The sequence below is a fragment of the Mixophyes fleayi genome, chromosome 3 (genome assembly GCF_038048845.1).
Source record: "Mixophyes fleayi isolate aMixFle1 chromosome 3, aMixFle1.hap1, whole genome shotgun sequence".
Lineage (NCBI taxonomy): Eukaryota > Metazoa > Chordata > Amphibia > Anura > Limnodynastidae > Mixophyes > Mixophyes fleayi.
In genome coordinates this window covers 2,633,396-2,651,142 of record NC_134404.1, presented here as the reverse complement: position 1 = coordinate 2,651,142, position 17,747 = coordinate 2,633,396, and the positions used below count along the sequence as shown (strand labels likewise).

General features: G+C 48.0%; 1 protein-coding gene across 1 annotated transcript in view; it reads right to left on the bottom strand.

Moving 5' to 3' along the window:
• LOC142142544 (pancreatic secretory granule membrane major glycoprotein GP2-like) overlaps window positions 1–15,801 on the bottom strand; it is a 71,823-nt gene extending 56,022 nt beyond the window's left edge. Inside the window, exons 1-2 of the mRNA XM_075200423.1 lie at window positions 15,696–15,801; window positions 5,304–5,524 (exon numbers count right to left, since the gene is read on the bottom strand). Coding sequence (XP_075056524.1) covers window positions 5,304–5,524; window positions 15,696–15,801 — 327 coding nt within the window. The remainder of the gene's footprint in view (window positions 1–5,303; window positions 5,525–15,695) is intronic.
• Between the last annotated feature and the right edge of the window lie 1,946 nt (window positions 15,802–17,747).

Here is a 17,747-nt window from a genome sequence, read left to right as displayed (position 1 = left end):
AGTGCAGTAAGGGCACAGGCACAGTGCAGTAAGGGCACAGGCATAGTGCAGTAATGGCACAGGCATAGTGCAGTAAGGGCACAGGCATAGTGCAGTAAGGGCACAGGCACAGTGCAGTAAGGGCACAGGCATAGTGCAGTAATGGCACAGGCATAGTGCAGTAAGGGCACAGGCATAGTGCAGTAAGAGCACAGGCATAGTACAGAAGGGCACAGGCATAGCGCAGTAAGAGCACAGGCATAGTGCAGAAGGGCACAGGCATAGTGCAGTAAGGGCACAGGCGCAGCGCAGTAAGAGCACAGGCATAGTGCAGTAAGGGCACAGGCATAGTGCAGAAGGGCACAGGCATAGTGCAGAAGGGCACAGGCATAGTGCAGAAGGGCACAGGCGCAGTGCATGAAGGGCACAGGCATAGTGCAGTAAGAGCACAGGCATAGTGCAGTAAGGGCACAGGAATAGTGCAGTAAGGGCACAGGCATAGTGCAGTAAGAGCACAGGCATAGTGCAGTAAGAGCACAGGCATAGTGCAGTAAGGGCACAGGAATAGTGCAGTAAGGGCACAGGCATAGTGCAGTAAGGGCACAGGCATAGTTCAGTAAGAGCACAGGCATAGTGCAGTAAGGGCACAGGCATAGTGCAGTAAGGGCACAGGCATAGTGCAGTAAAAGCACAGGCATAGTACAGAAGGGCACAGGCATAGTGCAGTAAGAGCACAGGCATAGTGCAGTAAGAGCACAGGCATAGTACAGAAGGGCACAGGCATAGTACAGAAGGGCACAGCATAGTGCAGTAAGAGCACAGGCATAGTGCAGTAAGGGCACAGGCATAGTACAGTAAGAGCACAGGCACAGTGCAGTAAGAGCACAGGCATAGTGCAGTAAGGACACAGGCATAGTGCAGTAAGGGCACAGGCAGAGTGCAGTAAGAGCACAGGCATAGTGCAGTAAGAGCACAGGCATAGTGCAGTAAGGGCACAGGCATAGTGCAGTAAGAGCACAGGCATAGTGCAGTAAGAGCACAGTCATAGTGCAGTAAGAGCACAGTCATAGTGCAGTAAGAGCACAGGCATAGTGCAGTAAGAGCACAGTCATAGTGCAGTAAGAGCACAGGCATAGTGCAGTAAGAGCACAGGCATAGTGCAGTAAGGGCACAGGCATAGTACAGTAAGAGCACAGGCACAGTGCAGTAAGAGCACAGGCATAGTGCAGTAAGAGCACAGGCATAGTGCAGTAAGAGCACAGGCATAGTACAGTAAGAGCACAGGCACAGTGCAGTAAGAGCACAGGCACAGTGCAGTAAGAGCACAGGCATAGTGCAGTAAGGGCACAGGCATAGTACAGTAAGGGCACAGGCATAGTGCAGTAAGGGCACAGGCATAGTGCAGTAAGGGCACAGGCATAGTGCAGTAAGGGCACAGGCATAGTGCAGTAAGAGCACAGGCATAGTGCAGTAAGAGCACAGGCATAGTGCAGTAAGGGCACAGGAATAGTGCAGTAAGGGCACAGGCACAGTGCAGTAAGGGCACAGGCACAGTGCAGTAAGGGCACAGGCATAGTGCAGTAAGAGCACAGGCATAGTGCAGTAAGAGCACAGGCACAGTGTAGTAAGAGCACAGGCATAGTGCAGTAAGGGCACAGGCATAGTGCAGTAAGAGCACAGGCATAGTACAGAAGGGCACAGGCATAGTGCAGAAGGGCACAGGCATAGTGCAGTAAGAGCACAGGCATAGTGCAGTAAGAGCACAGGCATAGTGCAGTAAGGGCACAGGCATAGTGCAGTAAGAGCACAGGCATAGTGCAGTAAAGGCACAGGCATAGTACAGAAGGGTACAGGCGCAGTGCAGTAAGAGCACAGGCATAGTACAGTAAGAGCACAGGCACAGTGCAGTAAGAGCACAGGCACAGTGCAGTAAGAGCACAGGCATAGTACAGTAAGGGCACAGGCATAGTGCAGTAAGGGCACAGGCATAGTGCAGTAAGGGCACAGGCATAGTGCAGTAAGAGCACAGGCATAGTGCAGTAAGAGCACAGGCACAGTGCAGTAAGGGCACAGGAATAGTGCAGTAAGGGCACAGGCATAGTGCAGTAAGGGCACAGGCACAGTGCAGTAAGGGCACAGGCATAGTGCAGTAAGAGCACAGGCATAGTGCAGTAAGAGCACAGGCACAGTGTAGTAAGAGCACAGGCATAGTGCAGTAAGGGCACAGGCATAGTGCAGTAAGGGCACAGGCACAGTGCAGTAAGAGCACAGGCATAGTACAGTAAGGGCACAGGCATAGTGCAGTAAGGGCACAGGCATAGTGCAGTAAGAGCACAGGCATAGTGCAGTAAGAGCACAGGCATAGTGCAGTAAGAGCACAGGCATAGTGCAGTAAGGGCACAGGCATAGTGCAGTAAGGGCACAGGCACAGTACAGTAAGAGCACAGGCACAGTGCAGTAAGAGCACAGGCATAGTGCAGTAAGAGCACAGGCATAGTGCAGTAAGAGCACAGGCATAGTACAGTAAGAGCACAGGCACAGTGCAGTAAGAGCACAGGCACAGTGCAGTAAGAGCACAGGCATAGTGCAGTAAGGGCACAGGCATAGTACAGTAAGGGCACAGGCATAGTGCAGTAAGGGCACAGGCATAGTGCAGTAAGGGCACAGGCATAGTGCAGTAAGGGCACAGGCATAGTGCAGTAAGAGCACAGGCATAGTGCAGTAAGAGCACAGGCATAGTGCAGTAGTAAGGGCACAGGAATAGTGCAGTAAGGGCACAGGCATAGTGCAGTAAGGGCACAGGCACAGTGCAGTAAGGGCACAGGCATAGTGCAGTAAGAGCACAGGCATAGTGCAGTAAGAGCACAGGCACAGTGTAGTAAGAGCACAGGCATAGTGCAGTAAGGGCACAGGCATAGTGCAGTAAGAGCACAGGCATAGTACAGAAGGGCACAGGCATAGTGCAGAAGGGCACAGGCATAGTGCAGTAAGAGCACAGGCATAGTGCAGTAAGAGCACAGGCATAGTGCAGTAAGGGCACAGGCATAGTGCAGTAAGAGCACAGGCATAGTGCAGTAAAGGCACAGGCATAGTACAGAAGGGTACAGGCGCAGTGCAGTAAGAGCACAGGCATAGTGCAGTAAGAGCACAGGTATAGTGCAGTAAGAGCACAGGCACAGTGCAGTAAGGGCACAGGCATAGTGCAGTAAGGGCACAGGCATAGTGCAGTAAGGGCACAGGCATAGTGCAGTAAGAGCACAGGCATAGTGCAGTAAGAGCACAGGCACAGTACAGTAAGGGCACAGGCACAGTGCAGTAAGGGCACAGGCATAGTGCAGTAAGGGCACAGGCATAGTGCAGTAAGAGCACAGGCATAGTGCAGTAAGAGCACAGGCATAGTGCAGTAAGGGCACAGGCATAGTACAGTAAGAGCACAGGCACAGTGCAGTAAGAGCACAGGCATAGTGCAGTAAGAGCACAGGCATAGTGCAGTAAGAGCACAGGCATAGTACAGTAAGAGCACAGGCACAGTGCAGTAAGAGCACAGGCACAGTGCAGTAAGAGCACAGGCATAGTACAGTAAGGGCACAGGCATAGTGCAGTAAGGGCACAGGCATAGTGCAGTAAGGGCACAGGCATAGTGCAGTAAGGGCACAGGCATAGTGCAGTAAGAGCACAGGCATAGTGCAGTAAGAGCACAGGCACAGTGCAGTAAGGGCACAGGAATAGTGCAGTAAGGGCACAGGCATAGTGCAGTAAGGGCACAGGCACAGTGCAGTAAGGGCACAGGCATAGTGCAGTAAGAGCACAGGCATAGTGCAGTAAGAGCACAGGCACAGTGTAGTAAGAGCACAGGCATAGTGCAGTAAGGGCACAGGCATAGTGCAGTAAGGGCACAGGCACAGTGCAGTAAGAGCACAGGCATAGTACAGTAAGGGCACAGGCATAGTGCAGTAAGGGCACAGGCATAGTGCAGTAAGAGCACAGGCATAGTGCAGTAAGGGCACAGGCATAGTGCAGTAAGAGCACAGGCATAGTGCAGTAAGGGCACAGGCATAGTGCAGTAAGGGTACAGGCATAGTGCAGTAAGAGCACAGGCACAGTACAGTAAGAGCACAGGCATAGTGCAGTAAGAGCACAGGCATAGTGCAGTAAGAGCACAGGCACAGTACAGTAAGAGCACAGGCACAGTGCAGTAAGGGCACAGGAATAGTGCAGTAAGAGCACAGGCACAGTGCAGTAAGGGCACAGGCATAGTGCAGTAAGAGCACAGGCACAGTGCAGTAAGGGCACAGGCATAGTGCAGTAAGGGCACAGGCATAGTGCAGTAAGGGCACAGGCATAGTGCAGTAAGGGCACAGGCATAGTGCAGTAAGAGCACAGGCACAGTGCAGTAAGGGCACAGGCATAGTGCAGTAAGGGCACAGGCATAGTACAGTAAGGGCACAGGCATAGTGCAGTAAGGGCACAGGCATAGTACAGTAAGGGCACAGGCATAGTGCAGTAAGGGCAGAGGCATAGTGCAGTAAGGGCACAGGCATAGTACAGTAAGGGCACAGGCATAGTGCAGTAAGGGCACAGGCATAGTGCAGTAAGGGCACAGGCATAGTGCAGTAAGAGTACAGGTATAGTACAGTAAGAGCACAGGCATAGTGCAGTAAGAGCACAGGCATAGTACAGTAAGAGCACAGGCATTGTGCAGTAAGGGCACAGGCATAGTGCAGTAAGGGCACAGGCATAGTACAGTAAGGGCACAGGCATAGTACAGTAAGGGCACAGGCATAGTGCAGTAAGGGCACAGGCATAGTACAGTAAGGGCACAGGCATAGTGCAGTAAGGGCAGAGGCATAGTGCAGTAAGGGCACAGGCATAGTACAGTAAGGGCACAGGCATAGTGCAGTAAGGGCACAGGCATAGTGCAGTAAGAGTACAGGTATAGTACAGTAAGAGCACAGGCATAGTGCAGTAAGAGCACAGGCATAGTACAGTAAGAGCACAGGCATTGTGCAGTAAGGGCACAGGCATAGTGCAGTAAGGGCACAGGCATAGTGCAGTAAGGGCACAGGCATAGTACAGTAAGAGCACAGGCATTGTGCAGTAAGGGCACAGGCATAGTGCAGTAAGGGCACAGGCATAGTGCAGTAAAAGCACAGGCATAGTGCAGTAAGGGCACAGGCATAGTGCAGTAAGGGCACCTTTTTGGTGATGTTCTTCTGTAGAATCCTAATTATCTCTGATCTTTTACACAAAACAAGTTATTTCCCTATTACAACAAGATTTCCCTGCAAAAACTTTTTATAACCACAAGAAAATAAATATCTTACCGTGACGATGTTCCCGCAGTATCCAGGGACTGGTGCTACTTGAATGCTCCACACTCTCACATTGTTGATAACTTTAAGATATGTGTAGCTGCAGTCACTGGATGTGTTCATCAGATGAAGGGTACTATAGTTGTATCTAAGTTGCTGTAGTTGACACACACTGATAGATGTTGTCATTGCTCCATCGTCACATCTCACTGTAGGATTCAAGTCTGCAACTGCTGTATACAAATAGAAACACGATTATTAGATGAAACACTCACATACATGTATCTCACAATAAGAGATTGCTCAGATCAGTATTCTGGCACATTGTGCTCCAGAAAGCAACACAAGCAGTTTCCTGAGGTCCCGGGATTAGACTATAGATCATGTGAGCAGCAGAGGTCAGCCGGCACCAAGAACAATAATACTAAGGATAATCCAGGGCAGTTACTGGTGGTCAAGAGAAGAAGGGGGGGGGGGGGGGGGTTCTTCACACCAATTTTTGGGAGTTGTAGTACCCTAGGTTCCCATTATACCCCGATCACACTGCCTCAAAAACCCAGGTTTTTACCAGGGGGAGCCCTGACGATTGAGGTCGAAGCTTAGTGTGAATGGCTTCCCTGCACCTTTCCGGGTCCGACACCAGTAGCCTTTAGTCTGAAGGGTAAAACCTGGGTTAAAAAACCTATTAAAAAGCAAAAAAAAAAAATCAACATCACAAGAGGAGCCAATCAAAGCTCCTCTTGTGATGTTGCCAGGGAGACCCGGGGAGAACCGGATTCAGTGTGAACCCGGGCGACCCGAGAATTTGTTGGGGTGGGAGGCTCAGTTACCCGGGGTCATATACCCGGGATATTGCCGGGGCTACAATGTGAAAGTGGTATTATAAAGGTTTATTTCATTTCCTGACCATGGGGTGCAACCACTAACCTGACAACTGACAATTGGAAAAGGAAAGAGGCTCATTCACACAGGTGCCTAGACAAGGCGTCGTACAGCGAAACGCGTGTTGGCATTTTGTCTAGATGCACTTAGTCTCTCCTTGAAACAATAGGTTCTTCTATTATAGTCAGTGAATAGATCTCACTAGGTATTAGTGTGAAGGAAGCACACAGTAGATCTATAGCAGATTCAGTTTAGCAGATTTATTGCAAAAAGCTCCGGCAAAGTCCATAGTAAGATCGGAGCAGTTAGGAGGCAGAAAATCAGTCACCCCTGTATCTTATTGTGAAAACAGTGTAAGACTCTGACGAGCCTTTAGTGGGAAGTATCTGTACAGCAGTTCAGCCTCGGACTGGCCCGCCGGACAGCCGGTCAATCCACCGGTAGGCCCAGCGGGGTTGAAGCTCCGCCCCCTCCGTTGTTAGGGCGGAGCTTGATGTTGAACTTTGTTTAGATGGCGGCGGCGGTCACATCTCCTGTAACCACACTACCGCGCAGATGCAGAGAGCCCAGGCGCGGTAGTGTGTTTTTCAGCAGTTTGAGCAGGGGAGGAGGACGTCCTGATATCAACATACTGATCCAAGGTCAGTTTGGTCATCATAGGTTCATGCAACACTGGACGCAATAGACCACGCCCCCTCTGACGCTGCAGAGTTTCCCCGGGTTATCTGAAGCCCAGCCAGTTTGATCGTGGCTGGGATACAGAAGCTGGATACTGCCGTTTGATCGAGGAAACATATGGACTGAAAGATACCTTTTTAACATACAAAATGTGAGTGTTTTTAACCCCATGTTTTAACTTAATAAATAGAGAACGTAAAACACCATGAGATCTTTCTCTGTTCTCTCCCTGGTCTCCCATATGTGCACTCTGGTGAGGAGAAGAAACAGGTTTAGAGGGGAGTAAAAGTACATCGTGGTGGTGCTTTTTGAAGCAAGAGGACACATTATTCAAATACTGTATGGAATAGAAAAGGTCACATTGATGTAAGTTTACCATCTGGGACATCGGTATAGGTGGAACTAGAAGACCAACATCCTTTAATGACTTTGGGACCGTTTTCCCCTTGACTTATTCATTGACCCAATCCTTGTGTTTCTTTACCCTTCCCCCATTTGCGCCCGTCCTTTGATATTTATATTCTCTTTCATACAACACTGGCAGCATACCAGCATATATGGAATAAATGTGACAGGCTTTGGATGGGCTGTATTCTGTTCATTTTTTTGTTTTTTAAAATTTCCCTTCTCAACAAGCATTCATTGGTGAAGTACGCAACCGTAGTAGCACTGATGCTGTGTGTATGGTCTTTGACGAGTGGCATATTCTGTAAGAGTCCTTAAAAAATAATTATAACAAAGAGTCATTTTAATAATCAGACTGTGTATACAAGATCTGGCAAATGAAGGGTGCTTTTCATGTAGTCTAGTATTCCAATTGCATCCAGTTGAAAATATAATCATTCAGGGTTGTATAATATGTTGGTCTATATTGTATGTTAGTGTAGAAAGGCACATGCATAGGAGAACATAATTATATTTATATATTTTTCCTTTTGCCTATTGTGCATTCTTTTTGATGGTTGTCCTGTTTAGAATTTAGGGGTGATATAGTGAAAGTATTATAGGCATATATCAACCGTATTTAAAATGAAATTAGATGGATTTCACTGAGATTAGTTGAGAATTACAATCACTTGTTTTTTTATGAATTGACTTTTATTCCAGGACATGTCACAGCAACAACAGGTTGGTAACCATTGTACTAAAAAATTAATTGTGCAGTTTATGTCTTCTAATTGATGATGTTATTATTTGGTTTGTGTAGCCCTTGTAATGGCTTTTAATAAGCTCAATACATGATGGGCAATAACAACATATGAGGCGAGGGTTGGAGGTAACCAAATGATGCACTTATCATAAGTAACTGTCTTGGTGCATTAGGAGACGACAGGAGCTGGTACTGGAGTTTCTTCCAAACCACAAGTGTTTTATTAATGGGTCCCATGTAGTTCCCTACCAGTAGAATGGGCAGGGTCTAATGCAAAAGGTGCACATTTAAAATAGTGCTATAAGTTGTCCTCCATAGCCTGACCACACCCCCTTTACTGGCCACACCCACTCCTAAAGTTGGCCACACCCCAATATAGTGGGCCCCTATCACTGAATTCCCCCGGTGGGCCCTTCATGCCCCAGTCCGACACTGCAGCAGTTACATATTAGCTACAGCTGAATATTGATTATAGCTACGGTTAAGCTGCTAGTGAGATCAGTACTAAGAGCAGGTGACAGCTGAGCATAAACATCATTAGCCACAGACTCCTAAAGAGAATATATTATTCAGGAGGTAGTTTGCAAATCTTTTCTTGCTATTTAAGACATCAGGATTCACTAATAGCCAGTGATGGAATAGAGGAGATGGAAAGAGATACAAGTATCACAATAGTTTACTAACTGCAACATAGTAACTGCTTAGACATCTCTACAGTACAAGGCAGCAGTTGCTGTGGTTTATTAAGAAGCATTTAGCCAGTGAAACCAATTGTTTGTTATATAAAAGGGAATATAACCAACCCTAGACTGTTCAGCGCTGGGCTGGATTCCCTAGCGCCCCCCCCCCCCCCCCCACCCTAGAAAGAACCAGCCCAGTGCTGATAGCACTAGGGCTCTTCCTACTACCCCTGGGCTGTGGGTAGTAGGGTAATACGGCGGTAAAGTAGTAAAAAAAACAAACTGACACCAATTTTGTTTGTGGAACTACAAGTCCCAGCCAGCCAGGTTGCCAAAAACAGTGTGGCCATGCTGGTGCTTGTATAACTACAAGCACCAACATACCCACGGCAGCCAGGGTATGTTGGCACTTGGAGAACCACAAGTGCCAACATGCCCTGACATCCCTGGCTTGCTGGGCCCTGTAGTTCCACAAAGAAAAAAGTTTACAAAGCCACAACACCCTCATATAAACCACATACATTTATTAAAAATAATAAAACCCACAATAAAGACACTAACCACCCTCTTTTAAACCACAAATATTTATTAAAAATAAAAAAAAACAAATACTTACCAATGATGTCTTCTTTCTTGATCCAATGTCACTTATTATTTGTAAATCCATCTTGCGGCTTGCCCCAGTCCCAGCCATTTATACCTCCATAAGGGAATCTTTTCCAACAGGAACTCTTCGCCCAGAAGGGGCACATATTTGTACATCCCGACTCTTTAGGCTTGATTGAAGATGAAAAAAAAAAAAAACAGGAGCCTCCGCAAACACCTCCTACCTAGTAGGAGATCCGTTTCGCAATGCTCTTACGCTGTTTGCGTAAGAGCTAACTACTGTATTATGGTATTTTGCCACGCTAGTGGGGAAATCACATAATACTGTATTTAGCGCTTACGCAATTAACGTAGCGCATTGCGCATGCGCTACGCTACTTGCGTAACCTGTATTTACTGTATTACAGGTTACGCAAGTAGCATAGCGCATGCGCAATGTGGGTACAATTGGGTACAATTCCCCCTAATTTACCACCTGTCACTTAGTAAAGAGCTTGGCCCACATTCTGGTTTCTAGAACTCGCCTCAGAAATACACTCTGCTCCCACTTTTCAGAGTCTGTAGGTCTAGCTGGAAATGGCGTTGGGGGAAGAATGAAAACATGACCTCAATGTCTGGGGTACGACCACTAGGAGGACCCCCTTATTATTCCCAACATTTCTATTTTCTGATTCAATACTGTTCTTTCCAGTCTCATTTATGTAAATAACCATGAGAGGGGCCAGGACTCTCTTTATTCTCGTGTCACTACTGTACATTGGAATGTTATTATTACATTGGTAGAAATTCCCCTAGACATATACTTCCCATCTCATGTGCAACTGGTGTGTGGCAGAGACGTCACATAGACCGTGTAGGCTGAGGCCTGGTGTCCACCTCTATATACACATGTAAATCCCATGCGTGTTACATACAGGCAGATAAGGTCACAAGACACCATTAATGCTGCCAGACTTCAGTTTTTCTCTATTGTAAATGTGTCATGGTTCGAGAAAATGGATCCTATGGTTTGCCAAGATTGGCACTACTCAAGTAAGGCGCGGAGTCTAACGAGGAGACAGTATTCACTAGGGACCACCACAATTCGGTTGGCCTTTGCTGCATCTGTCCCGCAGGTCGCTGGAGTACCAGGCGAAACTCCTAGGGGAACATGCAAAGATGGTCAGCACTAGCAGACAACATGTGGAGAAGAAAAGCAGAGATCAGCAGGTACTACTGGAGAGAAGATAGTAAGCACGCTGAACAGTGTAAATAATGCAGTAGGAAGGTTACCACTGGAATGGCGGTGAGGGACTGAGTAGAGTGTCAGCTCTGCGGATAAACAGGTTACCACTGGGATGGCGGCAGGAACACTAGGAAGTGTCAGTTCTGTAGTCAGCAGGTTACCACTAGAATGGCGGTGGAATACAGAGTAGAGTGTCAGCTCTGCTGACAACAGGCTACTACTGTGATGACGGCAGAAACACTAATAGGGGTCAGTTCTGTAGTCAGCAGGTTACCACTGGAATGGCGGTGGAATACAGAGTAGAGTGTCAGCTCTGCGGACAACAGGCTACTACTGTGATGACGGCAGAAACACTAGGAGCGGTCTGTTCTGTAGACAGCAGGTTACCACTGGAATGGCGGTGGAATATAGAGTAGAGTGTCAGCTCTGCGGACAACAGGCTACTACTGTGATGACGGCAGAAACACTAGGAGGGGTCATTTCTGTAGTCAGCAGGTTACCACTAGAATGGCAGTGGAATACTGAGTATAGAGTCAGCTCTGCAGACAACAGGCTACTACTGTGATGACAGCAGAAACACTAGGAGCGGTCCGTTCTGTAGACAGCAGGTTACCACTAGAATGGCGGTGGAATACTGAGTATAGAGTCAGCTCTGCAGACAACTGGCTACCTCTGGGATGGTGGCAGGAACACTAGGAGCGGTCCGTTCTGTAGACAGCAGGTTACCACTGGAATGGCGGTGGAATACTGAGTAAAGAGTCAGCTCTGCAGACAACTGGCTACCTCTGGGATGGTGGCAGGAACACTGAAAGTGTCAGTTCTGAAGTCAGCAGGTTGAAAGGAGCTACGTCTAGCACCTAGAATGTAACTAAAAGAACAGGCACCAGACATACAGAGGAGGTGCCTTTAAAACTTTGGAGCAAAAATCCATAGCCAATGGGAGAAGAGCAGAGAAAATGAATAGATTTTGTCCGTGCATGCGCAGACCCGAAATGATGATGGCGGCAGCCAGGACGGTGAGAGCGGTTGGCGAGACCAGGGAAGAGCACCAGGGATCGGATGTGCAGCCCGATCGCCCGGCGTGTGACAAAATGACTCTTATTGTTTTTCATTTTGCTTCTGTGAAACAACAGGAATGTGACAATATCATAATATAAACTGGGTACAAGAAAACAATGGAAGTAAAGAGAGTGGGAGAGTAGGAAACCTGTCACTGGTGTGGACCTCTCTCCCCACTGACTGGCAGAGTACACAACGTTACAGTACCCTAAGCCAATAACTGTAACATAAACCTATCCTCCTCTGTCACACAGTGACAGCTCTCATGTCACAATAACACACTAGGCCACTGTGACAGGATGGACCACCTATGCCACCCTGTCTGTTGCTGCTGTGAACTGGCTGGGCTTACTTTGCCACCGTTCCCTTTCGTTATCCCAAATGCGCCCTCTTGCCGCAGTAGGAGCGGCTTATAATGCTGCCACCACTGAGCTTCTTTATGGCGCTCAGAACCACGTTCCTTCTGGGTGACTGTCACTGCTAGTGTTCTCCTGTGCTGGTACACTTGGACTGGTAACTCTGGACCTCTTACTATGGATCCGGGTTGCTGTGGATGAATCCTCCCTGGCCTATCACACTGACCAGAGCTGCAGGTAGCAGGCAGAGCAGTGGTGTTGAAAAAGCTTGGGTCCAAACCTCAGACAGCCGGAGAACGGATTAGATTTAGGGTCTATTCTCACAATATACCAATATACAAGCTCATTGTATCAGATATATACATCAGAAATAGACATATCCTATAGTAAGGTTAAACAGAAAAACAACTTTGCTACCCTGGTCTCAGGGATAACGATTTCCTATATCACAATATACACAATTTAAAAAATAAGTGCACGTGCAAATACATAAATAAGTGCCCTGCGCTATTTGCTTTAAATACATTTTTACCAAAAGTTATTTAATAGTGATCCAGTCACACCCTCCCCCCCCCCCCTTGTCCATGCGGCAACCAGGCTGCCATGTCCAACAATTTGGCTCCCGGTCCGCAGTATCCTAGGGTTACTGGAGGTGATCCGGCGGATCTGGCTCTTCCTGCCGAGACAGTCCATCCGCATTGCCTTTCTTTGTTTGTGATTTATTTCAAAGTCATAAATTTGAAGTGCAAGGCTCCAGTGCAACAACCGGCCATATTCCCCTGAGGTGTGTTGTAGCCACTTTAAAGGATTATGATCAGTCACCACAGTAAAACGTTGTCCATACAAATAAAGTTGTAGTTTTTTCACTGCCCACACAATGGCCAAACATTCCTTCTTAATTGTGGCATACCCCACCTCCCAGTTTAGCAGTTTTCTGCTCAAATAAGCCACGGTGTGCTCTTGCCCATCAGCCCCACCTGGCTAAGTACTGCTCCCAGTCCATACTGTGATGCATCAGTTTGCACAATAAAGTCCTAATTAGGCGCCAACAGTACTGGAGCATGAACTTCCTTTAATGACTGAAATGCCAGATCAGAAGCGGGTGTCCAGTCAACTATTTTGGGGAGTGTATTCTTAGTGAGATCTGTCAGGGGCTTCGCTAAAGTACTAAAGTCTGGGACAGAACGTCTGTAGTCTCCTCCAGTCATTAAGATTGTTAGTACATGTAACTGGGTCGTGGGCTGGTGCCAGGCTCGGATTGTCTCTACCTTAGCTGGTTCTGACCTATCCCTTCCTCACCCCACATGATGACCCAGGTACTGTACCTCTGACATCCCCATCTGGCACTTCTCTGCCTGAACAGTCAAACATGCCCACCCCATCTTCCCTAACACCAGCCCTATTTGCTCTAGATTATCTTCCCAAATCTTACTGGAATTGGAATTGTCCTCTAGGTAACCCTGAAATCTGCCTAACTCATCTACAGAAGCATTAGTACAGGGCAAGGGGTAGGTGTCAGACATGGGCACAGACAGGGGGCCTACTATGTCCACAGCCACTTGCTGAAAAGGTTCCCCAATTATTGGTAAGGACCTGAGGGGAGCACGAACACTGGGGCGCCCAAGATGCTGACACACATCACAGGACTTACAATGGGCCAGGACGTCATCAGACATTCCAGGCCAGAAAAAGTTCTGCGTCAGGCGCTTCAGTGTTTGGTCTCTGCCCTGGTGTCCCTCCATAGGGATTTCATAAGCAACTGCCATGAGTTGCGCACAAAAGACCCGTGGTACCACCAGTTAAACTTGTTCCCAGACTGGTCTATCCTCATCTACCTTCCTAGCTACATGGTACAACAACCCTTTACACCAGGTCACACTCCCTACCTCCATCGCTGGAAGGCTGCCGTCAGACTGGCGCCTCATGCCTTCCAGTGAGGGATCAGAGAGCTGCGCTGCCCTGAACTCATCCCTGTGGCCCTCACTATCATCTAAGTCAGGATATGCTGCAGGGGGGTCTATGCTGGGGTGACTAGGGTCAGTTAAAGTGGGGTCAGTCAAAGGGGGTTCACTGTACTCACCGCTGGAGCTGGCATACTGCTAGTGACAGAAGCATCACCGGGCACCTCCACAAGATCAGGTTGGCATGAGACAACATCCTCTGTGTTGCTAGGGGACGTAGTGTTTCCAGCGGCAAAGAGCTGGCTGTTTCCTGAAGAAATAGCAGATGTGGTCTTTTCCTCTGGGCTGGGCTGTGCAGGTGTAGATCCTGAAAACTCTAGCTTAGCAGCTTGGCTCCAGGTAAAAGAGTTCAGAAATGCAGTCACAATTCCACCCCCAACATCATTGCCCAAAATCACATCAGTTGGGAGGCCATCCATAACGGCAACATCTCGCATCTCCTGGCTATCTCCCCAGTCCAGAAACACTCTTGCTACAGGCACTTCCTTCTCTAGTCCATCTGCCACAGTAACTCTGGCAGTGCAATTCTACAATACTGTAGCAGGATCAATAAGATGGGGACTCACAACAGTAATTGAGGCCCCTGAGTGTCTCAGTCCTTCATCCTGCAGGGTCCCAATTGGACCAGCTGCAGGTTTCTTCACATGTTTTTGGGGGGTCTTTTTAACACACAGGTGACTCGCTCTGCTGAGTCACCTTCAGACTCGCCACACTCCATTGGGCGGGCAGGGGTGGAAACAGTCTCTAGTGGCTCACCTTCGCCAGGTAAGCAAGTTAGCCAGGCCCGAGGACTCAGATTAGGGGCACGAGTCTGGGGTGCTGGGGCTGTGGGACAGTCCATCCTTAAATGACCGATTTTCCCGCAGCTGTAGCACTTTCTCTCCAGCCTGGGCTCCAATGGTCTCTGATAACTTCCAGGGACAGGGCGGGGCAGTAGCTGGTGAGGGGTACCCGAAGGGTTAGGTACTTGCTTTTGGGGTGAGTAGAAGAGGGGTGTCCCCCTGATTGTACAGTCTTTTGGTGTTGACTGTTAACCTGGCGCTTCTGCCAATGTGGCCTTACTGCCACATACTGATCTGTCAGCTGTGCGGCTGCTTCCAGGGTGCCTGGCTTCCGGTCCAGCCCCCATTCTTTCACCTCCGGTGCGCACCGTTGGTGAAACTGTTCTTGGCACATCAAGTCTATTACCTCATCCACGGTCTGGGCACCTGCCCCACGCACCCACTTCCTGGCTAACTCCCGCAGCAGGATGGCAAAGTCCTCATGAGTGGCGTGTTAGTCCTATGTAAAGTCCCGGAACTTCAGACAATAGGTCTCTGGGGTCATAGTGTTCCGTTTAAGGAGTGCCCTTTTTACTATATCATAGTCCGCACAGTCCTCTGTGGGCACCTCACGGTAGGCCTCCACTGTGTGTCCTTGCAGTGTGGGCACCAGACGCTTAACGCATTCCTCTCTGGGTACAGCGTGTAGCCTGCAGGTCCTTTGAAATACCTGCAGGTGCTCATCAATATTCCCAACACAGTCTTCAAATTTAGGGCAAGGCAAAGATAACAGTCCTGATCTTCTAGGGGGTGCCTCCCCCATGGGCTGCATGACTGGTGCCCTTCCTCTTGGTGCCATGCCTCGATGACCTGTGCCCGCTCAGCTGCAGATGTGTTGTCCCCTAAGGCCGCCAGCTGGATCTTTAGCCCGGCAGCCCTGCGCTCATCATAGGATAGAGGGGCTGGTTGTGCGGGTGAAGTCTGCTGGGTAGAGGTCGTTGCTGTCTGTTGAACGGGAATCTCTGCTGTCTGGGCATCTGTGGTACCTAGCTCCCGGTCGTCAACTGGACCGCCGCCTTGGCCACTGCCACCATCAGTTTCCTCCACCTGGGTACCATGCTGTCGGTGCCATTCCCTCAGCTCTTCTCTCATCTCCGTCCTGTTTGGCGAATGGCTGATGTCAGTAACCTTGGCACTGCACAGAGTATCGAGGTCCGCCCTAGACATATTGGTGTAATGAGACATCCTGTGGGTTCTCCTGGCTGCAGTTATTCCTCTCCTGAATAACTCGGCTCTCCTGATTGGTTCACAAAAAGGATATCCCACCGCTTGTTACCAGAAATATGTGACAGGATGGACCGCCTATGCCACCCTGTTTGTTGTTGCTGGGAACCGGCTGGGCTTACTTTGCCACCGTTCCCTTTTTTTACCCTAAATGCACCCTCCTGCCGCAGTAGGAGGGGCTTATAATGCTGCCACCACTGAGCTCCTGTATGGCGCTCAGAACCACGTTCCTTCTGGGTAACTGTCACTGCTAGTGTACTCATGTGCTGGTACACTTGGGCTGGTAACTCTGGACCTCTTACTATGGATCCGGGTTGCTGTGGATGAATCATCCCTGGCCTATCACACTGACCAGAGCTGCAAGTTCCAGGCAGAGCAGTGGTACTGGAAAAGCTTGGGTCCAAACCTCAGACAGCTGGAGAAAGAATTATATTTAGGGCCTAAACGGCAGGTCACAGGATTACAGCAATATTGAAGAAGTTGTCAAGCAGGTCTTTGAAGCAGAGTGATGTTTATTGCTCAAGTGTCCTGACAAGGACAGTTCCACTGATTAAAGGTATCAGTGGTCAGGTCAGATGGAACATCAGAATGATGCATTACTTGCTCACACAGCTCATCTTTTATACAGTTCCGAAATAGTCTATTTTTAGAATCAGGATGTTCTTTATTTACACAAACAAGAATTTACATGCATTGCAAAGCCACTAATATTTATACTTAGCTATAAATTTCTTAAAAACCTTGCTGTGATTACCTGGATCTTATTTCAGAGGCAGGAGACTTACTAGCAAGTCAAAAGTTCTAACTGGCATGAATACGCCAGACAGTCGCCGAATACACATTTCCACAGAACAACAAAAAAAAAAAAAACAAGCCACTTCCCCACATCACAATACACCAAAGGCTTGGTAAACACAGGCTCATTGTATCAGATATATACATCAGAAATAGACATATTCTATAGCAAGGTTAAACAGAAAAAACAACTTTTCTACCCTGGTCTCAGGGATAACGATTTCCTATATCACAATATACACAATATCAAAAATAAGTGCATGTGCAATTACATAAATAAGTGCCCTGCGCTATTTGCTTTAAATACATTTTTACCAAAATTATTTAATAATGATCCAGTCACAGCCACGTTTTAGTGGGATGTTCAAATAAAGTAGCTGAAGCCTGTCTACAATTAGCAGGACATGGGTTAAAATATGACATTATTTGTACATGTTTGTAAAGCTATTATATTCAGAGAACATAACGATGTGAGAATGGTTACCTTGTATCACATGAAGACAGCCTGCTAGAGCTCTGCCATGTGAGTACCAGGTATGACTTGGAGTAGTCCCATAATGTTCCCACAGTCAGAGGCCTCTGACTGTGGGACAGATACTCCCAGATAACACATTGGTGTAAAGTGAGGAATAATTCCCAGAGGACCAGTCTCCATTCGTCAGTGGAAGGTTGGACACTATATATAACCAGAGTGAGAGGTGTTCTGTGTCTTCTTGTATGTACTCTGCAGGAGGTCTGTATGCTGCACAGCTGGTGATCATATAACTGGGACTGCTGGAGTAAGTATGGAGTAGAGATCCAGAACCATCTGTTCTCATCCTGCTCAGCATCTATCTAGTATATATAGAGATCCCAGAGGTGACATACAAGCCCTTACTGACCCTGTATATCTCTATGTACTGTACCACACACTAAGCACATATAATATAGACGACCATCTACCAAGATACATCTGTAACAACATGAGGTGACTTCCACCATCTCCTAGTCCAGGACAAGAGTCCTTCACATATAAACCC